This window comes from Procambarus clarkii, chromosome 71 (genome assembly GCF_040958095.1).
Source record: "Procambarus clarkii isolate CNS0578487 chromosome 71, FALCON_Pclarkii_2.0, whole genome shotgun sequence".
NCBI lineage: Eukaryota > Metazoa > Arthropoda > Malacostraca > Decapoda > Cambaridae > Procambarus > Procambarus clarkii.
Genome location: NC_091220.1, coordinates 12,122,978 through 12,148,019, shown reverse-complemented (window position 1 = coordinate 12,148,019; position 25,042 = coordinate 12,122,978). Strand labels below are relative to the sequence as shown.

At 43.4% G+C, this 25,042-nt stretch overlaps 1 protein-coding gene across 1 annotated transcript in view; it reads right to left on the bottom strand.

Moving 5' to 3' along the window:
- Positions 1-25,042, bottom strand: part of LOC138356208 (mucin-6-like) — a 95,301-nt gene that overhangs the window by 57,627 nt on the left and 12,632 nt on the right. Inside the window, exons 4-13 of the mRNA XM_069311940.1 lie at positions 22,675-22,837; positions 20,573-20,703; positions 18,933-19,028; positions 18,638-18,823; positions 13,975-14,080; positions 11,316-11,470; positions 7,742-7,884; positions 4,529-4,691; positions 3,541-3,659; positions 1,145-1,307 (exon numbers count right to left, since the gene is read on the bottom strand). Of these exons, the coding sequence (XP_069168041.1) occupies positions 1,145-1,307; positions 3,541-3,659; positions 4,529-4,691; positions 7,742-7,884; positions 11,316-11,470; positions 13,975-14,080; positions 18,638-18,823; positions 18,933-19,028; positions 20,573-20,703; positions 22,675-22,837 (1,425 nt within the window). The remainder of the gene's footprint in view (positions 1-1,144; positions 1,308-3,540; positions 3,660-4,528; positions 4,692-7,741; positions 7,885-11,315; positions 11,471-13,974; positions 14,081-18,637; positions 18,824-18,932; positions 19,029-20,572; positions 20,704-22,674; positions 22,838-25,042) is intronic.

The following is a 25,042-nucleotide window of genomic DNA, read 5'->3' as shown; positions in this document are numbered from 1 at the left end:
CAGATCAAGATGATGGAGCGTGGATAGTTTCCTTGTGCGCACTCTCTTCATTTTTTGAAGATTGGGGCAAACATTAGCATATTTAAATTGTTAAGCAAATCGTCTTTGGCACTGATGGTGTTTTGGACTGAAATTTATCAGCCTCTCGTATTACAGTATATTTGGACTAAACACAGCAAGATGATAGGAATTATTATGAGACTTGTGAAGGTCAGCATATTCTAATTCAGCAAAAAATTTAGCAGTGTAATGACCAGGGTGGTTCATAGAGAAAAACAAGGGAGAAAAACAAGTACATAAAAAAGAATGCATGTTCAAGTCACTCCAATGCTTTAAAATGATTTTCATTGATATATCACGCCATTGTGATTTCTCTGTCAACAAGTTCATATCTCGTGTCAGCTGGTTGGTCCCGGGGTTTTTACAGCGCTGCTGGCGACATGATTAGTTGAGAATATGTAAACTACTGACTATGTTTCAACACCTTACAGGTTGAAGTTACCTAAGTATTGAATAGCCAGTAGGAATGTATATTTTTAATTTTTTTAATAACTGGCAAGTTAACTTTATGGAAGGAACAGTTACAGTAGGAGAGTTTTTCCAGTATGCTGCCTGGGGGAGGCAGGGTAGATTCAATTGGTGTATATCAGTCTGAGGAAAACTATGTAGCTGACATGCATCACTAATGGTCCGTAAGTCGTTCCAATAAGATTGTTGCCACCATGTTATATATATGTGTGTGTGTGTGTTTGTATGTAGCACTCTGCATCTGGCGTACAGGGCACCTTAACCACTCGACCAACACGACCGAACAAAAGAGGATGGTAGCCGAGGCTAATTCCCCATCCAACCCCGCCGGCACTCTGATGGTAATCTTGGGCATGGTATTTTATCAAATCACCTCATTCTTTGGGGCACACGAGAGGAACACAAATGCGAACAAGCCTGAACGGTCTCCAGGCATATATGCAACTGAAAACTCACACCCCAGAAGTGACTCGAACCCAAACTGCCAGGAGCACTCTGCGTCTGGCGTACAGGACACCTTAACCACTCGACCAACACGACTGGACAAAGTTGCATATATGATTTGAACACAAACATATTGTAAAGAAATATAGATAAATGTGGGTTAGAAACTTACGGCACAAGTCCGGTGAGCGCCATGATCCAGTTATTTCCCCAGTGTTGACACATTCTCTGGAGAAGGCGGCGAAGGACTGGCAGGCGCACGTCTCCCGGTCCTGGGAGTCACAGCCACAGTAGTCCCAGCGGCAGGTGTTGACAAAGGGCTCCACGTTCACCGCCTGCATACACACACACATGGTTCTTTACCCGCCACAACACTACCTATGTTAACCATTATAAGTATGCAACAGGTTTTCAAAACACAACAAAACTGCAGCCTCAGTTTACCTATCAAATAAAGAGACAAGGAAAAATTGCAGTGTATTTATTCCTAAGTAAAATAATTGTTGAGTTGGTGACTTATTAAAATGGTGTGCAGCCTCGCACACCAGTCTCACTTGAGGCTCCCACTTTGAATGCATGCAGGAGGTATGAAGTATTATAATTCACTTCATATTCTAGCCTGTGGTGCAACCCGTTCTCTTGAGTTTTCACAATGGACTAAATACAGGGTACTAAGACGTGAGATCCCAAGACACTTACCTAACCAACCTATCCATAGAAAACAGAGGTGTTTGTGAGCTGCTATCTTACATCGTACCCCGTATTTTGGGGATAATAGAGTACAAAATGCGGTGTAATGTTTTTGAGGACATGTTGGTATGTAACCAAGGTTTGTTGGTGCCCTTGAGAACACCTCGTGTCACTGATGCGAATGGTTAACGTGTTGTGATTTATCTAACACCTTGATCTTCTGCAGGTGATCCATGTGTTGAATTTCACCTCCCTTTATTACCTTGAGATGCCGTAAGCCAAAGGTGACCAAGGTGTTGTGACTCACCTAGTTTAACCATCTTTCTGTGTCGATGAGTACCCATAAAAGACCAGGCTCTCTGCTAAACTGTGAGGAAAACGAAACACCAGCAATTTTCAGACATTTTCATTTGGGTTCAAGAAATGAATATACACAACTCACGAGAACAAATGCCATGTAAATAGCAACATGAGGCTTAGAAGTGAAGTTAGAGAAACTGATTAAGGAAACTTATTTTCTCGTAACATCAAGAACGTCAAAAGATGAGAAAGCAATACACAAAGTACGAATGGGAGTTGGGTATTGATGAAGAAATTGAGACGTGAACTATTATATTAACTACAGAACTCCCAACTTCTTGGGAGGTAAGTTCAAATATCCAAAGAATGCAAGATTTCTAGGAATAGCCTCAAGTAACTATAATGTGTACGATAATAACAGGAGGCTGCCTCAAGCTATTTTAATATCTAAAATGTTAAAGAGTTAGGTAACTGTTGTGGGTTGCATTCTGGGAGAGGTCAGTCATCAGCTAAGGATAGAGGTGGCAAAACTATGGAACGCGTGCCCAGGGTGGCACGCATGCAAATGTTGCTGGCATGCAGTGCCACCCCTTGATTCTTTAAACCCCATCCATAATAAAGATTATCATTAATGCCAAATGAAGCAGCAAATGGGGAAACAGACATTCAGAGTTTTGAAATGCAATTTGCAAGCATCATTGATTCAATTGTTGATCATTTTTTTTGTCAGATTTACTAAATTCAGGTCATTTGCAGAAATTCAGGTAATTTGCATCTGCAAAATTCATCAAAATTCATTTAAATTCATCAAATTCATCTAGTAACATTAGACAAACAAATTGGAAATGTTGCAGTACATTAATTTGGGTAATTTTGAGATGCAATTGCCTGCTTTACAAAGCAGCTCAATTTGGAGACAAAAGTTTGTTAAGAGCTGAATTATAAAATATTGAAAGAAATCAATTAGTGATTGGATTATGGGAGAAAATTGCACAAAATGAGGTTTTGAAACTGAAAATTCTGGCAATGCCAGTATTAACAGTATTTTATCGACATATTCATGCGAGTCATTATTTCCAATGATGAGCTTTGTCCAGTCTATTATAGAAGTAGACTTACTGATGAAACAAGTGCTGCAGGCATTGCTCAAAAGAACCAATGACCGACACCAGGCTTATAGGGGGCTTGACAGCTGAGTGGACAGTGCTTCAGATTCGTAGTCCTGTGGTTCCGTGTTTGATTCTCGGTGGAAACAAAATGGGCAGAGTTTCTTTTACCCTGATGTGCCAGTTCACCTAGCAGTAAATAGGTACCTGGGAGTTAGACAAATTCTATGGCTGCTTCCTAAGGGTGTGTAACAAAAAGGAGGCCTGGTCGAGGATCAGGCCACGGAGACGCTAAGCCCCGAAATCATCTCAAGAAAAAGTTGCGAGGGACTATACTGGTGTTACATGGTGTAATACCAGCAGGAGAAATATAACACTATATGAGGTTGGAAATTGCAACTTCCTACATGGCAAGCTGGTCCAGGGCATCTTCACAAAGAAGGCAATGCAAGTGAGAGAGGAAATAACTCACCTGACGACATCTGTTGAACCTCTTGTCATTAATTAGCCGAGAGCAAAACTGATCCGCCTGGTAAGCCACAGAGATGTCTTCACAAGGATGTGTCGTATTTGGTTCTCTCAGACACGACTCTGTGGAGACAACAGTTTCTCAGGTAAATTATTATAGATCCTGTAATAATCCACAGAAGATCATCTGTCGTGTTGCGAATTGGAGAATGTTCATCGATAACGTAATTTGGTGAGACAATAAAAGTACATTAATTACATGTACCCACAAATTTATATATATAAACATTATTCATTGTATGTACACACATTCATAAATATGCACGCAAATGTATTTGTGTATGGTGCATATCTGGATATACTGAATATATGTCTGAATGTACTCAACTATGGTTGCTTACAACAAGCTCCATTCCTTGGATTCCGCCCCATAACCATGAATCAATGTAAGTAACGTTTGTGTGGCTGCTGGAGTGCATGTATGTTTGTGTGGCTGCTGGAGTGCATGTATGTTTGTGTGGTTGCTGGAGTGCATGTATATTTGTGTGGCTGCTGGAGTGCATGTATGTTTGTGTGGCTGCTGGAGTGCATGTATGTTTGTGTGGCTGCTGGAGTGCATGTATGTTTGTGTGTGCTGTGAAGATGGGACACCACGAGCATAGCTCTCATCCTATAACTACACTTAGGTAATTACACTCAGGTAATTACACACAAACATGAATCCACACAGATATCCACCCACAGAAGCATACACAAATACAAACATTTACCCACATAAACATACACCCACATAAACATGCACCCTCATAAACATGCACCCTCATAAACATGCCCCACTTAAACCTACCCCACACTAACATGCCCCCACACTTTATTCATCAGGTAAATTAATAGAGTTTATTGTTATTTGGAGAGAGGTAATGAGTCAAGATATAAAGACTATAATAAAGCTCAAGAGATGTTATACCAATCATCATGGCAGGAATACTAACCCCCTAAGGTCCCAGCCTTCCAAGAGTACAAGAAGGAGTGAATGTTGGTCACTGGAGTGCCATCAGAGTTGCTCCAGTCATTGTCGGGATGACCGTCCAGCCGACCACACAGTCCAGATGTTTGGTTCCACTGCACCTCGCTCAGGTCCGCCACCACCAAGTTCTGAAACCCAGTCACATATAACTATCATACACCTCAAGCACCACCTATATTCACCTCCACTTGTTATGACGTACACATGAGCTAACCTTATCCTGTAGGTATTCAGCCCGTCCTCTCACAACGTAACAAAAATGGTGTATTAAGTTGGTTGAACCTACTCTAATCATAGATTCACGAATAGAAAATGAGGCAGCCTGTCAATTTTGCGAGTTGCAGGGATTTAATTAATCTTCCCTGTAGCTTGGGTGCTGCCTGTTACAGAAAGCTATCAGGATGTGTTAACTCCTCTCACCAAAATTAAAATTGTGATTTAAAAGTATAATGTATTAAACTGTTGCAGGAGGAACGAAACCGACGATAGTTGGTGTAGTTTGGCCCAGAACTGCGCAATTGATGCCAGGAAATGAGAGCCAATCAGAGTCGCCGACTGAGACAACAAGCACACCGATAAATTTGGGTGTAGTCAGTGCTCTACTCAGTCCAGGGGCATGAACATGAAAAGCTGGGCTTACAGTCCCAGCTCGTACCTTCAAACAAAGACCCAAAAGTGATTCCATGCACCCGCTAGGAGTGCATGGAATCACTCTTGGCGGGTGCTTGGTGGTCTCACTTAAGATTAGTGTGTGTATGTGTGTTGTGCAAGTTTTATTGTGGCAGCTATTGCTGAGGGAAGGAAGTGTTCAAGCTGTTATTGTTGAGTATTCTTTACAGGGAACATTGCCTATAATTATTGTTCACGTGATGGGAACTCCGTTTAAAGGTAAATATTATCGTCACTTATGCATAAATGTGTCTGGGTACAAGACTCGTTTTCAGGACTGAATTATCTCGAAGTAAACATTTGAATATTTTTTTTTATATCACGTCTATGTTGTTGATTTCTTTCTGTTAGCGTTTGCTTGGGCTTACTTGTAATTTTACGATGACATTAATTAAGCATAACATTTGTGGTGCTTGTTTAAATGTTAATGAAACTATAGCCTAGTGGTCATTGTTTCTGTTTATTAAGAGACACCTCAGGGAGAATGAGTCTTAGTTTACATTAGAGGGCGTTGATACCACGTTAGTCTGGGGATGTGTGCACAGTACATAGGTTATTAGCACTTACTGACAGTTTCTTCTGGTTGGAAGGAAAAGCATTCCACCTGCCTAGCATAGCCCCTCTAGTAATCTAGAAAGTTTCAGGACAAGACGTGGAGGCTCTGTAAATACTAATTTACGTTGTAGTGTAGTAGGTTCGTTATTCCATTATTTATTTATATATATATATACAAGAAGAAACATTGGGGGTTAAACAGAGAACATAGAATTTAAGTTGAATTTACATTCTCGTTAAGCCACTAGCACGCATAGCGTTTTGGGCAGGTCCTTAAACTAACAGATAATTTTTAGATAATTAACAGTAAAATTGACAAAAAATGTTTACAGGTATTTTACAGCTTTACTTTACAAGTACATTGCAAGCAATTTTGACACAAACAGACTAGAATAAAACACAATAATGAACAAGGATTACTAGGTATATTAGAAAAACATCTCAGGGTTATACATTGGTTCAATGAAGCACAATATGAGGATCATTACAAGGAATAACGCAGTAGAATATGCACTCAATACAGCATGATATCAGATGATCTAAGATTACAATGGTAAAGTAATATGGCTTAGGTACAAATATTGAGGGATTGGGTAGCACTAGAAACAGTGCGAAGAAAAGCTCTAGGTAGAAGATTATGAAGATAATATTAGGTACTTTTTATTTTTATTTTTGAATAAGGCAAAAGTTGGATAGCTTTTCAATTCATTAGGGAGTGAGTTCCATAGACTAGGTCCCTTTATTTGCATAGAGTATTTACATAGATTACCTGAATTTACCCAAGGGTCACTAACACTAGTGGCCACGTTGAGGGCAGGAAGCCACCATCTTGTCATATGTCCCTTGTGAGAAGGTGACCTCCGGCCGACTTCTCAGTTAATTTACATTTATTAGATAGTAGAAGCAAGAGGTATTTTGGCCTTTGAAAATTTCTGAGATCTATCTTCCTTGTTATAGGAGATATGAGGTCAAAATTAGGGGTCTTTGGAATCTGTATGCCTTCAGCATCCCAAGGAACCAACCCTCGTTGTGGTAGCCATTCTCAGGGATTAGTAACAGGTTTCCCTGAATTCTGTACAGTTGGCCCATGGCAACAGCAAGAGGGAATAAGGGGGGACTGTGTTTCAAATGTCTAACGGTTCCCTGCCGGTGACGTGATGTCACCAGCCGACTTCGTCTTGATTGAGTCCCGTACCTATGGCTTTAAGCCCTCGCACATCGCTGATTGGTCGATCCTGGCACCGCAAGGAGAGCCGCAGCATCGAGTTTTCCCGCCCAAGGCATTATTCTGTGTTTGAACGGCGAGCTGCTAGGATGTGGAAGCTTGGTCCTGGCCAAGACCTCTGTTCCTCCTGTCTATACCTACGCTCGTCCAGCTGAATTTGATCCCACGCTGTCCCCCACTGTAGTTGCAGAATCCTACAGTAGCGGGGCGCCGTTAGAGGTCAATATAAAGAAGAGTGAAATCCTAAGCCATCACATGGTACTCCACAGGAGCGACCAGACTGTGTCAAAGTGTATCTGTTATTATTGGCTAGGGTATGAGCGATCCGTCATCCTATTGCTCAGTAACTGTGAGAAAAGAAGAATCAAGTAGTGATTCCAAGTGTTTGAGTTTAGATCGTGTTTAGATAATATCGTGGTATCGTGGTATTGATAATTTAGATAATAGATTTAAATAGATTATTTTTAGATTTTGTATTCAGGTAAAGGTACATACATTGAGTTACATACATAATGTTAGATTTAAAGATAGAGATAGTACATACAACACCTAAAGCTTTACTTCTTTATTATTTAAGGACAAGGGTCGTAGGGGAAACCTTGCTCTATTGAATACGGGCGAAGATAAGAGTAGCCTAGTTACTCCCCATTTGCTAAATATTTCACTGCAACCTCGGTCCAAATACCACTCCACCCACTCCTCTGACCCCACACTGTGCTGGTGACTTACCTTCATGTCCCACTTGATGGTCAGTCCCAGGCCGGACACCTTGACCACCACGAAGTGGGCCACTCTCTCTGACACAACACCGTTCATCTGACCAGGGATGGCCAGGTTGGTGTCCCGGTAGGCAAGACTTGGCTCACCTGTCTCTGTGGACACAAGCAGCTCTGGTTACACATGGTACTGCGTGCGTGCGTGCGTGAGTGCGTGCGTGAGTGCGTGCGTGCGTGAGTGCGTGCGTGCGTGCGTGCGTGCGTGCGTGCGTGTGTGTGTGTGTGTGTAATTACCTAAGTGTAATTACCTAAGTGTAGTTACAGGATGAGAGCTACGCTCGTGGTGTCTCGTCTTCCCAGCACTCTTTGTCATATAACGCTTTGAAACTACTGACGGTCTTGGCCTCCACCACCTTCTCACTTAACTTGTTCCAACCGTCTACCACTCTATTTGCGAAGGTGAATTTTCTTATATTTCTTCGGCATCTGTGTTTAGCTAGTTTAAATCTATGACCTCTTGTTCTTGAAATTCCAGGTCTCAGGAAGTCTTCCCTGTCGATTTTATCAATTCCTGTAACTATTTTGTATGTAGTGATCATATCACCTCTTTTTCTTCTGTCTTCTAGTTTTGGCATATTTAATGCTTCTAACCTCTCCTCGTAGCTCTTGCCCTTCAGTTCTGGGAGCCACTTAGTAGCATGTCTTTGCACCTTTTCCAGTTTGTTGATGTGCTTCTTAAGATATGGGCACCACACAACAGCTGCATATTCTAGCTTTGGCCTAACAAAAGTCATGAACAATTTCTTTAGTATATCGCCATCCATGTATTTAAATGCAATTCTGAAGTTAGAAAGCATAGCATAGGCTCCTTGCACAATATTCTTTATGTGGTCCTCAGGTGATAGTTTTCTATCTAGAACCACTCCTAGATCTCTTTCTTTATCAGAATTCTTTAAAGATTTCTCACATAATATATAGGTTGTGTGGGGTCTATGTTCTCCTATTCCACATTCCATAACATGACATTTATTAACATTAAATTCCATTTGCCAAGTGGTGCTCCATATACTTATTTTGTCCAGGTCTTCTTGAAGGGCATGACAGTCATCTAAATTTCTTATCCTTCCTATTATCTTAGCATCATCAGCAAACATGTTCATATAATTCTGTATACCAACTGGTAGATCATTTATGTACACGTGTGTGTGTGTGTGTACACGTGTGTGTGTTATGTGTGTGTGTGTGTGTGTGTGTGTGTGTGTGTGTGTGTGTGTGTGTGTGTGTATTTCACAAAGTCAAGTTTTGTGAAATATATGATAAAGGCACAAAAAAATTTATACCTAAGCAGAGATGCAGAACTAGGAAACAGGATTGGTTCGACAGAAATTGCAAGAGGGTCAGAGACCAAAAGACACAAAAATGGAATCAATATAGGAAGAGGCCAAACCCACAAACATACCAGCGATACAAAGAAACAAGAAACAACTACACGGCAGTGAGGAGAGAGGCAGAAAGAAATTTTGAAAAAGGGATTGCGGACAAATGTAAAACAGAACTAGGTCGATTCTTTAAATTCATAAACAACAAATTACAGGTAAAGGATAATATTCAGAGGTTGAAAATGGGAAATAGATTCACAGAAAATGAAAAGGAAATGTGTGAAACATTAAACAAAAAGTTCCAAAGTGTGTTTGTACAAAAGGAAATCTTCAGGGAACCAGACACAATAAGAATTCCAGAGAACAACATAGAGCAAATAGAGGTGTCTAGAGACGATGTGGAAAAAATGCTCAAGGAGCTAAGTAAGAACAAAGCAGTTGGTCCAGATGGAGTTTCACCATGGGTTCTGAGAGAATGTGCACCTGAGCTCAGCATTCCACTTCAACTGATTTTTCAGGCATCCTTGTGTTCAGGAGTTGTAGCTGATATGTGGAAAAAGGCTAACATAGTTCCAATCTACAAAAGTGGCAGCAGGGAAGACACCCCCCACCCCCTCAATTATAGACCTGTATCATTGACAAGTGTAACAGTCAAAATATTGGAAAAAATAATTAAAACTAAATGGGGTAGAACAGCTGCAGAAAAACGTTACAATATCAGACAGACAGTATGGTTTTCGATCTGGAAGATCCTGTGTAACAAATTTACTCAGTTTCTATGATCGAGCCACAGAGATTTTACAGGAAAGAAATGGTTGGGTTGACTGCATCTATCTGGACCTAAAAAAAAAAAAGGCTTTTGACAGAGTTTCACAAAAGAGTTTGTTCTGGAAACTGGAACATATTGGAGCAGTGACAGGTAAGCTTCTAACATGGATGAAAAATTTCCTGAGAGAAAAATGAGAGCCGTAATCAGAGGCAATGTATCGGGCTGGAGGAATGTCACAAGTGGAGTACCACACGGTTCAGTTTTTGCACCGGTAATGTTCATTGTCTACATAAACAATCTACCAGATGGAATACAGAATTATATGAACATGTTTGGTGATGATGCTAAGATAATAGGAAGGATAAGAAACCTAAATGATTGTCATGCCCTTCAAGAAGACCTTGACAAAACAAGTGTATGGAGCACCACTTAGCAAATAGAATTTAATGTGAATAAATGCCATGTTATGGGATGTGGAATTGGAGAACATAGACCCCACACAACCTATAAATTATGTGAGAAATCTTTAAAGAATTCTGACAAAGAAAAAGATCTAGGGGTGGTTCTTGATAGAAAACTGCCTTCTGAGGACCATATTAAGAACATTGTGCGAGGAGCCTATGCTACACTTTTTAACTTCAGAATAGCTTTTAAATACATGGATGGAGAAATACTAAAGAAATTGTTAACGACTTTTGTTGGACCAAAGCTGGAATATGCAGAGGTTGTATGGTGCCCATATCTTAAGAAGCACATCAACAAACTGGAAAAGGTGCAAAGACATGCCACTAAGTGGCTCCCAGAACTGAAGGGCAAGATCTACGAGGAGAGGTTAGAGGCATTAAATATGCAAAAACTAGTAGAAGAAAAAGAGACAATATGATCACTACGTACAAAATAGTAACAGGAATCAAAAAAATTGATAGGGAAGAATTCCTAAGACCCGGAACTCCAAGAACAAGAGGTCATAGATTTAACCTAATGAAACAAAGCTGCCAGAGAAATATAAGAATATTCACTTTTGTAAACTGAGTTGTAGACGGTTGTAACAAGTTAAAAGAGAAGGTGGTGGAGGCCAAGACCGTCAGTAGTTTCAAAGCATTAAATGACAAAGAGTGCTGGGGAGACGGGACACCATGAGCGTAGTTCCCATCCTGTAACTACACTTAGGTAATTACCTGTGGCCTGGAGTACATACTCATCATCCTCTAGAGTGGGACCAACAAGTGGGACCAACCAGAGGGAGCAGTAAGTGGGACTCACCTGTGGCCTATAGAACATACTCTTTGTCCTCTAGGGTGGGACCAACAAGTGGGACCAACAAGTGGGACCAACAAGTGAGAGCAACCAGTGGGGTCAACAAATGGGACCAACCAGTGGGATCAATAAGTGGAACCAACAAGTGGGACCAACCAGTAGGACTAACAAGTGGGACTCACCTGTGGCCTGGAGAACAAACTCGTCATCCTCTAGGAAGATCTGGATGACCTTGGGGCAAGATGACCCTTGACAGCCGTCAGCCGTGCGTAAGTTGACGGTGAAGGTTCCATGGGTCGAATCCTTCACCAGGGTGTAGGGACACGAGCTCTCGAAGCTGTCAAGGGAACACATGGTTATGGGACAGGGTCTCGACGTTGTCAAGGGAACACGTGGTTATAATACGGCGTCTCAAAACTGTCAAGGAAACATGTGGTTAAGGCACGGGGTCTCAAACCTGTCAAGGGAACGCGTGATTATGGCACGGGCTTTTGACACTGTCAAGGGAACACGTGGTTATGACACGGCATCTCAAAACTGTCAAGGAAACACGTGGTTATGGCACCGGGTCTCGAACCTGTCAAGGGAACACATCATTATGACAAGGCTCACAAAACTGTCAAGGGAACACGTGGGTTATGGCACAGGGTCTCGAAGTTGTCAAGGGAACATGTGGTTATGACACAGGCTTTTGAAGCTGTCAAGGGAACATGTTGTTATGACACGGGGTCTCGAAGCTGTCAAGGGAACATGTGGTTATGACACAGGGTCTCGAAGCTGTCAAGGGAACATGTGGTTATGACACAGGGTCTCGAAGCTGTCAAGGGAACACGTGGTTATGAGACTGGGTCTCGAAGCTGTCAAGTGAACATGTGGTTATGACACAGGGTCTCGAAGCTGTCAAGTGAACATGTGGTTATGACACAGGGTCTCGAAGCTGTCAAGGGAACACGTGGTTATGACACAGGGTCTCGAAGCTGTCAAGTGAACATGTGGTTATGATACGGGGTCTCGAAGCTGTCAAGGGAACATGTGGTTATGACACAGGGTCTCGAAGCTGTCAAGGGAACATGTGGTTATGACACAGGGTCTCGAAGCTGTCAAGGGAACACGTGGTTATGAGACTGGGTCTCGAAGCTGTCAAGTGAACATGTGGTTATGACACAGGGTCTCGAAGCTGTCAAGTGAACATGTGGTTATGACACAGGGTCTCGAAGCTGTCAAGGGAACATGTGGTTATGACACAGGGTCTCGAAGCTGTCAAGTGAACATGTGGTTATAAAGCGGGGTCTCGAAGCTGTCAAGGGAACATGTGATTATGACACAGGGTCTCGAAGCTGTTAAGTGAACACGTGGTTATGACACGGGGTCTTGAAGCTGTCAAGGGAACATGTGGTTATGACACAGGGTCTCGAAGCTGTCAAGTGAACATGTGGTTATGACACAGGGTCTCGAAGCTGTCAAGTGAACATGTGGTCATGACACTGAGTCTCGAAGCTGTCAAGTGAACATGTGGTTATGACACAGGGTCTCGAAGCTGTCAAGTGAACATGTGGTCATGACACTGAGTCTCGAAGCTGTCAAGTGAACATGTGGTTATGACACAGGGTCTCGAAGCTGTCAAGTGAACATGTGGTTATGACACTGAGTCTCGAAGCTGTCAAGGAAAGACAAGCGAGGGAGAGTTCTCCCACCTACACACATACATTAATGTGTATATAATTTTAATTACTTAAGAACTATGAAGATTTGTCTTGTGTTGGTGTCTTACATTTAGTTGCAATTTATCCATATCTATAGATCATATATCTATGAGTTATTACTTTGCTTATATTATGTTGACAAATTAATAGCATGTTGACATCCCTGTGACGGAGGTGTGTGCCTTGTTCCCAAAAGACAGTTAATCATTAAACTAATCAATTTGACTCTTAATTAAATAACTATCTTACATACCTTTTGTACTCTAGCTTTGTACTAAGGTTGCTTTTTAAATATTTTTTTCAAACTTTAATAAAGTGAATAGTACCAAATTCAACTATCTATTTGTCTACTACGTCTATGTATGTACAATGGTCCACATAGGTACAAAAAGTATCATCTCAGCAGGAGGATGGGTTGCAAAATCGACAAAGAATGTTTAAAAATGACAACTTAAAGAACAAGACTGGTTCAATGTAAAAAAATAAGGCTGCTGTTAAAACATTAGAAAGTTTTCTTTGGCAAACAAGTGGTAGACAGTTGGAACAAGTTAGATGAGAATTAAGGTGGTGGAGGCCAAAACCGTCAGTAGTCTCAAAGCATTATATGACAGAGCACTGGGAAGACGGGACACCGTATTAGCTCACATCCTATAACTACACTTAGGTAATTATACACACACCAAAGACCCTCGTGGCTTAGCGGGCAATGCACAGGGGGTGGGGGGGATCATAGTCCTATGGGTCCGGGTTAGATTCCGGCTGAGGAAGAAGCAACTGGGTTGTTTCTTCCTCCAGATGGCCCTGTTCACCTAGCAGTAAACCGATACCTGGGTGTTACCTGGGAGAAAGCTGCTAGGGCCGCATTCTGGAGTGGGACTGTCAGAGAAAAATATATGTAGTAGAAGTGATAGAAGAAAATAGAAGGTTGGGAGTGAGTAAGGTTGGGATTTGACAACCGATGGTTAGAAAGGCAGGGTCCAGGAGCGAACAGCTCGATCCTGGAGGCACAAATATTAAATAAAACAGTAAATAAACACCTACTGGTTACCATTATTTGTACTTTACATATAGTAAATGGTTTAAATAATATGACGTAAACCTTCCATTGGCATATGAAGCAATACTGGAGCAGACTCACCTGTACACCTTGCCATCAAAGGTCTTGTAATGGGCCCCAGACCAGGTGAAGCAGGTGCCCGGCACCTTGGGGAAGATCATAGGCGGCCTCGGTATCACTTCACCACCTTTTTCAAATAATGGAAATTTTAAGAAAATAAATTCAACTAATTTCAATTAAAAATATATTTTATTCCAGTTACGACAAAGAGGAACACACAATGATTTTAGATATTAACGTGTTTCAAAATAACTTTGTATTTCATAGTGAATTGAAGAATGGCAGTCACATTTACGTCAATGAAATATTATTACTCGTGATTTTATGGAATTGTGAATTGTGTGAGGTGGCAGAAGTGTGGATTAGGAGGAGCAAGCGTTGTGGTGTTCCTCCAGAGAGGACTCCATCCTTACACGTGGGAGTAACTAGGTACTTGTTGAGGCCCTACTGTATGACCAGCCTGGCCTCGTTCATACACCACTAACTTCATCTTTCCAAGTCCTTAGTTCAACCTCCCAAAGGTTCAGGTGAACACATACACACACAAAATTGCAATGTGACAAAGATGGCAAACTTTGGTCAATAAGACAAGACCTATCAAAGGAGGACAGAAAAAAGCTGAAAATAAACCTCAATGAAGCGAAATGTCTAAATGGGGATAGAAATGAAGAAGAAAGAAATTCTTTTTTCACAAAAAGTGTCAGGGACTGGAAAGCTTGTGAAATGGTACATAAAGACAAAGCAACAAAATCATTAAAGGAAAGGGGTGTAAAGAACAAAGGAAGGGAAACATGTTCCTAAAAATAGTATATACCAACATAGATGGAGTGAGGTAAAAAATATTGGAGTTGGAGGATATAATCAGGCTCAAAGTCCCAGATATTGTCGCATTAAAAGGGACCCAGAATGTGGAATGACCTTCCTAATCATGTTAAAGACTGTACCTCTCTCAACCAGTTTAAGATAAAAACTAAGCACTACCTAATAAATTCCCTGAAACCTACCTTACCCCTATATTGTGAACCCATGTCTGTTATTTTTTAAACAACGCTGTTTGTCGACCTAAATGTATTAGTGCTGTTTTTTCTGCCATGTTCCCCCCTTTTTTATTTTTATTTGTTCCCAACACATTTTATACTTTAATCTCAATTAGTATTAAGTTTTAGTCTTTAATCTTTTTCCTGCCCGAAACGCTTTGCGTAATAGTGGCTTTAGGCACTGTATGTACTAGCTTTATCTATAAATCTATCAATTTTTGTATAACCTCTTGTATGTATGTACTTTACCTGAATAAACATTTGAATTTGAATTTGAATTTTGAATTTTGAGACGAAACTTGAAGATATTTTAAATGAGGTCGTATTCCCAAGGGGCTACTCAGTTTGGAGACGTGACAGGAAAACTAGGAAGGGGGGAGGAGTGGCTGTGCTGGTGAAAGAACACCTGAAGGTAAGAGAGTTAATAACTGAAAACCCTCGAGATATTGACATAATGGCGTTGCAGGTCTGGAATCAAGATAAGCTGATAATTTTAAATGCCTACAGCCCACCAGCAAGCAACACATGGACAAAGGAAGAACTGGATGACAAATGAGAGGGCCTCATAATGGTCATGAGAGAGATTATGGTAAGCGCTGACAAAGATAAATCCCGATTGTTGGTACTGAGGGACTTTAACTTTAAGGCAATAGACTGGGAGGGCTACGAGGCAAGAACAGACGACATTTGGACACGAAGATTTGTAAACCTCATCTTGGAGACATTTATATATCAACACGTCAAGCAGGCCACAATAATGAGGGAAAGGCCGGGATGATCCATCAATACTGGATCTAATATTCACCAGGAAAGAAGAAGACATATTTGACATCCAGTACCTTCTTCCCTTGGGAAAGAGTGATCACGTCCTCTTGGACATTAAATACGCTTTTGCAATATAATCTAGTAGAGAATGGGGACAGCGAAACATTAGTTAAACTCAATTTCAAGAGAGGACGCTATGGGGAACTAAAAAAAAATTTCATGGGTATAATTGGACAGACTTGATGTTAGGTAAGGAAGTAAATGAGATGTATGCAGGGTTCAATCCCCACCGCCAACGGAAAACAAATGGGCAAAGTTTCCTTCACTCTGATGCCTCTGTTACCTAGCAGTAAATAGGTATCTGGGAGTTAGAAACCTGCTACAGACTGCTTCCTGGGAGGAGGGGGATGATGTGAGTGAAAAAAAATAGTTAGTAGTAGTTAGTAACAGTTGATTGATTGACAGTTGAGGTAGGGCGAATGAGCACAGCTCAACCCCCACAAGCACAACTAGGTGAATACACACACACACACACATACACAATACACATACACAATCTAGATAGATGGGACACCACGAGCGTAGCTCTCATCCTGTAACTACACTTAGGTAATTAATTACACTTAGGTAATTACAATACTGTATAGGAAGAGGCCAAACCCCCAAACATACCAGCGATACAAAGATGCTAGAAACAACTATAGGGCAGTAAGGAGAGAGGCAGAAAGAAATTTTGAAAAATGGATAGGGGATAAATGTAAAACAGACCCGGGCCTATTCTACAAATTCATAAACAACAAATTGTAGGTAAAGGATAATATCCAGAGGTTGAAAATGGGAAACAGATTCCCGGAAAATGAAAAGGAAATGTGTGAAACATTAAATGAAAAGTTCCAAAGTGTGTTTATACAAAATGAAATCTTCAGTGAACCAGACACAATAAGAATTCCAGAGAACAACATAGAGCGGATAGAGGTGTCTAGAGATGAAGTGGAAAATATGCTAAAGGAGCTCAGTAAGAACAAAGCAGCTGGCCCAGATGGAGTTTCACCATGGGTTCTGAGAGAATGTGCATCTGAGCTCAGCATTCCACTTCACCTGATCTTTCAGGCATCCAGGTGTAAAGGAGTCTTAGCAGATGTTTGGAAAAAGGCTAACATAGTTCCAATCTACAAAAGTGGCAGCAGGATATAAGACCCGCTCAATTATAGACCTGTATCATTAGCAAGTGTAATAGTGAAAATATTTAAAAAAAATAATAGAAACTAAATGGGTAGAACATCTGGAAAGAAATGATATAATATCAGACAGTATGGTGTTCGATCTGGAAGATCCTGTGCACCCAATTTACTCAGTTTCTATGATCAAGCCACAGAGATTTTACAGGAAAGAAATGGTTGGGTTGACTGCATCTATCTGGACCTAAATAAGGCTTTCGACTGAGTTCCACATAAGCAGTTGTTCTGGAAACTGGAAAATATTAAGATGAAAATTTTCTGACTAATAGAAAAATGAGGGCAGTAATCAGAGGCAATGTATCGAACTGGAGAAATGTCACAAGTGGAGTACCACAGGTTCTTGCACCAGTGATGTTCATTGTCTACATAAATGATCTACCAGTTGGTATACAGAATTATATGAACATGTTTGCTGATGATGCTAAGATAATAGGAAGGATAAGAAACTTAGATGATTGTCATGCCCTTCAAGAAGACCTGGACAAAATAAGTATATGGAGCAACACTTAGCAAATGGAATTTAATGTGAATAAACGCCATATTATGGAACGTAGAATAGGAGAACATAGACCCCACACAACCTATAAATTATGTGAGAAATCCTTAAAGAATTCTGATAAAGAAAGAGATCTAGGGGTGGTTCTAGATAGAAAACTATCACCTGAGGACCACATAAGGAACGTTGTGTGAGGAGCCTATGCCACGTTTTCTAACTTCAGAATTGCTTTTAAATACATGGACGGAGAAATACTAAAGAAATTGTTCACAACTTTTGTTAGGCCAAAGCTTGAATATGCAGCTGTTGTGTGGTGCCCATATCTTAAGAAGCACATCAACAAACTGGAAAAGGTGCAAAGACATGCTACTAAGTGGCTCCCAGAAGTGAAGGGCAAGAGCTACGAGGAGAGGTTAGAGGCATTAAATATGCTGAAACTAGAAGACAGAAGAAAAAGAAGTGATATGATCACTACGTACAAAATCGTAACAGGAATTGATAAAATCAAAAGGGAAGATTTCCCGAGACCTGGAACTTCATGAACAAGAGGTCACAGATTTAAACTAACTAAATAAAGATGCCGAAGAAATATAAGAAAATTCACTTTCGCAAACAGAGTGGTAGACGGATGGAACAAGTTAGGTGAGAAGGTGGTGGAGGTCAAAACCCTCAGTAGCTTCAAAGCGATATATGACAAAGAGTGCTATAGGTAGACGGGACACGACGAGCGTAGCTCTCATCCTGTAACTACACTTAGGTAATTACACACCTGAACTAGAAGAGCCTTGAACCCCAGATCACACATCAGAGCCCAGAGCTCTACCTACTGAGCCACCTTCGCCCACAATTGTGAAGGCTCCCAGAGGCACTTGTCTGCTTCCCAACTGGAACTGTATATTTTAAGCCTTCCCTGGGGTGCCACTTTGGCATGAATGTATTATGATCCATATTCTATTCATATAAAATACTAACCACTACATCATAATAACCTGATATTCACCTGACCTGTAGGAACCTGGAACTGCAGACCAGCCTTCATGGCAAAGTGGCAACACTGCCATTAACTACCTATGTACTGGCGTGACCAACCGGAGCACGAATAAAGGAGTTTAGACTTGCATGTTTTACAAAAGCTTGCCATGACATACCGTATTTGCACTGCGGTACGGGTAGTGGGGACCAGGAGCTGGTCTCATAGTCACAAATGTAGCGTGGTGCCGGGGAAAACTCCCAGACCCCAGGACAATCCAGGACACACCAGAAGTCCAGACCATGGTATGTGCAGTTGTAGCCTCCGTTGAAGTGTAGAGTCTTAGGGTCGCACCTTGACACGTCTGTAATACACAACCATTATTTGATCACCTGCCTGGCAAGCTGCCTCACACCACTTGAATACTTTCTCCAGTGGAGGAAACACAACACTGAAAGAGAGTGAACACTTACGGTACTGGCAGTGGTCGCCGCGGTACTCCGGGGTACACTCACAGAAGTCGGGCATCACACACTTGCCGTCGTTCATACATGCCCGCGTGCACACGGCTGCAAAACACACAAACACATTACACTTAGTCTATATCATCTTCTATTATTTCGTGTCTACATTGTTCACTTTCTGTATAATAATCCGCCAACACTTACCAGTAGTGTTCACTACATAGCCACAAACACATAACCAAATAACCACATTGCCATATGCCATATTTTACCACCATTATCACAATCTTCAAGCTATGAAAAACAATTGAGAATATATGAATATATTTATTATTAACAATATTTACCATACGCACCACCATCCCTCTCCCCCAGAGATACTATACCCACCACCATCCCTCTTCCCCAGAGATACTATACCCACCACCATCACTCTTCCCCAGAGATACTATACCCACCACCATCCTTCTCCCCAGAGATACTATACCCACCACCATCCCTCTTCCCCAGAGATACTATACCCACCACCATCCTTCTCCCCAGAGATACTATACCCACCACCATCCCTCTTCCCCAGAGATACTATACCCACCACCATCCCTCTCCCCCAGAGATACTATACCCACCACCATCCCTCTTCCCCAGAGATACTATACCCACCACCATCCCTCTCCCCAGAGATACTATACCCACCACCACCCCTCTCCCCCAGAGATACTATACCCACCACCATCCCTCTCCCCAGAGATACTATACCCACCACCATCCCTCTCCCCAGAGATACTATACCCACCACCACCCCTCTCCCCCAGAGATACTATACCCACCACCATCCCTCTCCCCAGAGATACTATACCCACCACCATCCCTCTCCCCTGGTGTGGTGCCCGGAGGTGATGAAGTGCCCTGGAGGTGTGAGGTCCACCGGGGGGTGTGAGGTGCCCTGGAGGTGTGAGGTCCACCGGGGGGTGTGAGGTGCCCTGGAGGTGTGAGGTCCACCGGGGGGTGTGAGGTGCCCTGGAGGTGTGAGGTCCACCGGGGGGTGTGAGGTGCCCTGGAGGTGTGAGGTCCACCGGGGGGTGTGAGGTGCCCTGGAGGTGTGAGGTCCACCGGGGGGTGTGAAGTGCCCTGGAGGTGTGAGGTCCACCGGGGGGTGTGAGGTGCCCTGGAGGTGTGAGGTCCACCGGGGGGTGTGAGGTGCCCTGGAGGTGTGAGGTCCACCGGGGGGTGTGAGGTGCCCTGGAGGTGTGAGGTCCACCGGGGGGTGTGAGGTGCCCTGGAGGTGTGAGGTCCACCGGGGGGTGTGAGGTGCCCTGGAGGTGTGAGGTCCACCGGGGGGTGTGAAGTGCCCTGGAGGTGTGAGGTCCACCGGGGGGTGTGAGGTGCCCTGGAGGTGTGAGGTCCACCGGGGGGTGTGAGGTGCCCTGGAGGTGTGAGGTCCACCGGGGGGTGTGAGGTGCCCTGGAGGTGTGAGGTCCACCGGGGGGTGTGAGGTGCCCTGGAGGTGTGAGGTCCACCGGGGGGTTGTGAGGTGCCCTGGAGGTGTGAGGTCCACCGGGGGGTGTGAGGTGCCCTGGAGGTGTGAGGTCCACCGGGGGGTGTGAAGTGCCCTGGAGGTGTGAGGTGCACTGGATGTGTGAGGTACTCACCCAGACATTGCGGTGTTGTGTGGCTCCAGCCGGCCTCTTGGACGGACCAAACAGTGTTGTGGCACATCATAGTGAGGCTCATCACGCCCTCCTGGAACTGGTACCCATCAAGACACGTGTACACACATTTGCTGAAACAATTACAGTATTGTTTAGTGTTTCAAGTTACTAAGTTTATATCTACAGGGGTCCCGACTCACAGTCGACAATTACCGTTTCGAGTCCCAGGCGGGACAGAAATGGTTAGGCGCGTTTCCTATCACCTAATGCTGCTGTTCATCTAGCAGTAGATAGGTACCCAGGAGTTAGTCAGCTTGTTGTGGGGTTGCATCCTGGGGTGGGTCAGTAATCTATGTATATAAAGCACCTTGTCAAGCACAATTCAGACGAAGTTAGAAAAGGTTCATAGATGTAAGTTCAAATGTATGCCACTAGGCTAGTCCCAGAACTAAGAGGCATGAGTTATGAGGAAAGGCTGCGTGAATTGCAACTCACGTCGCTGGAAGACAGAAGAATTCGAGAAGAAATGATCATCAGATACAAAATTCTCAGTGAATTTGATAGGGTAGACCAGGATGGAATACTTAACACGGGTGGTATTCACACAAGGGGACACAGGTGGAAACTGAGTACCCAAATGAGCCACAAAGACATTAGAAAGGACTTTCTAATGTCAATAATTAACAAATGGAATGCATTAGGAAGTGATGTGGTGGAGGTACATACACAGAAACTGTGTATGGCGACTCCATACACAGTTTCATAATTAAGCTGGGATATGACAACCATATACATCATTAAGCTGGGATATGATAACCACAAACATGATTAAGCTGGGAAATGATAACCACAGACATCATTAAGCTGGGATACGATAGCCATAGGCATCATTAAGCTGGGATACGATAGCCATAGGCATCATTAAGCTGGGATATGATAGCCATAGGCATCATTAAGCTGGGATATGATAACCACAGGCATCATTAAGCTGGGATATGATAACCATATACATCATTAAGCTGGGATATGATAACAAAATAGATGAATAAACTGGGATATGATAACAAAATAGATGAATAAACTGGGATATGATAACCACCGGCATCATCAAACTGGGATAAGATAACCATGTTTGATGTTTGGATTAAACTCCACGATGCTGATGTTTGGAATTAGCTCCAGGATGTGGATGTGTGGGCAAGCTTCTGGGATGTGGATGTGTGGGTAAGCTTCTGGGATGTGGATGTGTGGGTAAGCTTCTGGGATGTGGATGTGTGGGTAAGCTTCTGGGATGTGGATGTGTGGATAAGCTTCCAGGATGTGTTGATGCTTTAAATAATGTTGCAGATGTGAATATCTGGAGTAGGAAGGTGTGCTTGACAATAACATTGTTATTCAACTACTCATGACAACATATTCAGCCATCAGCAACCTAGAGAAGTAGCGGTGTTGGAGCGTCGCCTGCCCCATAAGGAAGGCCTATGCCAGAGTACGTTGCACTGAACTGGAACAGTAATTAGAGGAAACAATGCAACTTGAAAGAATCCAGACGGTTTCTACCGAGTTGGTCCCACATTTACGAGGTTACGGGTATGAGGGCTGAAATTGGCAGATTTTTGAAAGGAGAACCAGAAAAACATGACTGAGACATATACACGATACTTAGGGCTATGACAAAAGGCAATGCAAGAAAATGAGACGAGTTGCAGGTACAGTATATAATACGTGTTCAGGGTCCGGGTGGTTATCTGGTGGACCAAAAGGCATGAGGTGTAAGGAAACTTACCCAAACGTTTCACCGTCGGTGAGATACGAACCCGGGTAAGAAGACTAAACCACACATCAAGATGAAGAGACGACGAAGGTTTGGTCCGTCCAGGACCAGTATCACAATCTACTTGATAATGGTCCAGGACGGACCGAAACGTGGTCGTCTCCGCATGTTCTGGCGTGTGGTTTAGTCTTCATATCTTCAGCCATGTTACTGTAATTCGTCATCTGCAACCTGGGTAAAACCGACTGTTAATTAATGAACTAGTCAACCTAGTTGACTAATGCGCTACAGGTGTGGAAGAGCAAGAGTAGAGGGTGTGAAGACTCACCTGCCCCGGCACCGCTTCCAGGCATTGGTAACCTCAGGACTCGTCTCCATGGGGCACATGGTCTTGGACTGGCCGCACCTTGGACCCTGCCACGCCTCCAAACACTGGCACTTGTTTGGAGCGATGCAGATTCCGTTGTTCAAACACGGTGGGTCGCAGATGGCTGGGGGCAGAGAGACGGCTGTCATTTCCTCGTGACTGATGGAGGGACAAGTGTGCTGGTGACTGAGGGAGGGACAAGTGTGCTGGTGACTGAGGGAGGGACAAGTGCTGGTGACTGAGGGAGGGACAAGTGTGCTGGTGACTGAGGGAGGGACAAGTGTGCTGGTGACTGAGGGAGGGACAAGTGTGCTGGTGACTGAGGGAGGGACAAGTGCTTGTGACTGAGGGAGGGACAAGTGTGCTGGTGACTGAGGGAGGGACAAGTGTGCTGGTGACTGAGGGAGGGACAAGTGCTGGTGACTGATGGAGGGACAAGTGTGCTGGTGACTGAGGGAGGGACAAGTGCTGGTGACTGATGGAGGGACAAGTGTGCTGGTGACTGAGGGAGGGACAAGTGCTGGTGACTGATGGAGGGACAAGTGTGCTGGTGACTGAGGGAGGGACAAGTGTGCTGGTGACTGAGGGAGGGACAAGTGCTGGTGACTGAGGGAGGGACAAGTGTGCTGGTGACTGAGGGAGGGACAAGTGTGCTGGTGACTGAGGGAGGGACAAGTGTGCTGGTGACTGAGGGAGGGACAAGTGCTTGTGACTGAGGGAGGGACAAGTGTGCTGGTGACTGAGGGAGGGACAAGTGTGCTGGTGACTGAGGGAGGGACAAGTGCTGGTGACTGAGGGAGGGACAAGTGTGCTGGTGACTGAGGGAGGGACAAGTGTGCTGGTGACTGAGGGAGGGACAAGTGTGCTGACTATAATTGAAACTATAATTTTTGAGTTGATACACATCTGGTGATTAGACACACCCGCAGATTGGGACAATTACCGTTACTATGGCAACATATGTAGGCGGTACTTCATATATACATTATATATATTATATAATATATATAATATAGCAAGTGCAAAATATATGTGTGGTGAGCAACTTGTATAAGTAATGTTGTACCGTAAGACTAGCAGGATCCACCAGTATCAGACTGAAGAAGTGTTGCTGGTAGTCACACATATGGCTACAACTCTGGCCAACTGAGCAGGTGTACAGCCATAAGCTTATCATTTTATATATAATGAAAACATACAATACACATTGGCAAGACATAATGCCTAACATGAACACTCTTTGGCTACACACACACATGGAGTGTCCCACTATACAACAATAGTGAGATGTCACAGTCCAGTAATAGGATATCTAGAGTAGTGGTGTCCCAGTACAGTGGTGGTATATTGCAGTAGAGTAGTGGTGTCCCAGTACAGTGGTGGTATGTTGCAGTAGAGTAGTGGTGTCCCAGTACAGTGGTGGTATGTTGCAGTAGAGTAGTGGTGTCCCAGTACAGTGGTGGTATGTTGCCGTAGAGTAGTGGTGTCCCAGTACAGTGGTGGTATGTTGCAGTAGAGTTGTGTTGTCCCAGTAGAGTAGTGGTGACCCAGTTCAGTGGTGGCGTGCTGCAGTAGAGTAGTGGTTGTATCCCAGTTCAGTGCTGGAATGCTGTAGTAGGGTAGTGGTGTCCCAGCAGTGTGGTAATCTCTTATCAAAAGTAACGTGAAACTATAAAGACACAAAGTAAGGCCAGGTGTGGAGAGGGAAGCGGCCTGCCTCTTGATAGCGGAGTGGCACTCACGTCGGCAGTCAGGCAGCGTGTCCCAGCTGTAGTTGATGATGGTCCATCGCTTGTTGACACACTTGAAGAAAATCCGCCGGTCGCCGGAGGGGAACTGGTACCCTCTGTCACAGTCGGCCCGACACCCAGAGTATGTGGAGCACACGATGTGACCGTTCACCGGATCATCCGGCTTCTCTGAACAATCTGAAGCACACATCCACCAAATTTTCTATTTCTCTCTAACTTTTGGTTAGTCTTTTAGATACCATCTAGCCAAAGTTGTAGCCTGGAATAGATATGGTCTGGCCAAGGTTGTAGGATGGATCACATATGGTCAGGCCAAGGATGTAGGCTGGAATAGATATAGTCTGGCCAAAGTGAAGCCTGGAATAGACATGGTCTGGCCAAGGTTGTAGCCTCGAATATATATAGTCTGGCCAAGGTTGTAGCCTTGAATAGACATGGTCTTTCCAAGGACGTCGGATGGAATACATGTGGTCTGGCCAAGGTTGTAGGCCTTGGGGGGGAGGGGGGGGAGAGGGAGGAAAAGAGAGAGAGAGAGAGAGAGATTCAGATTCAGATTCAGATGTTTATTCAGGTAAGGT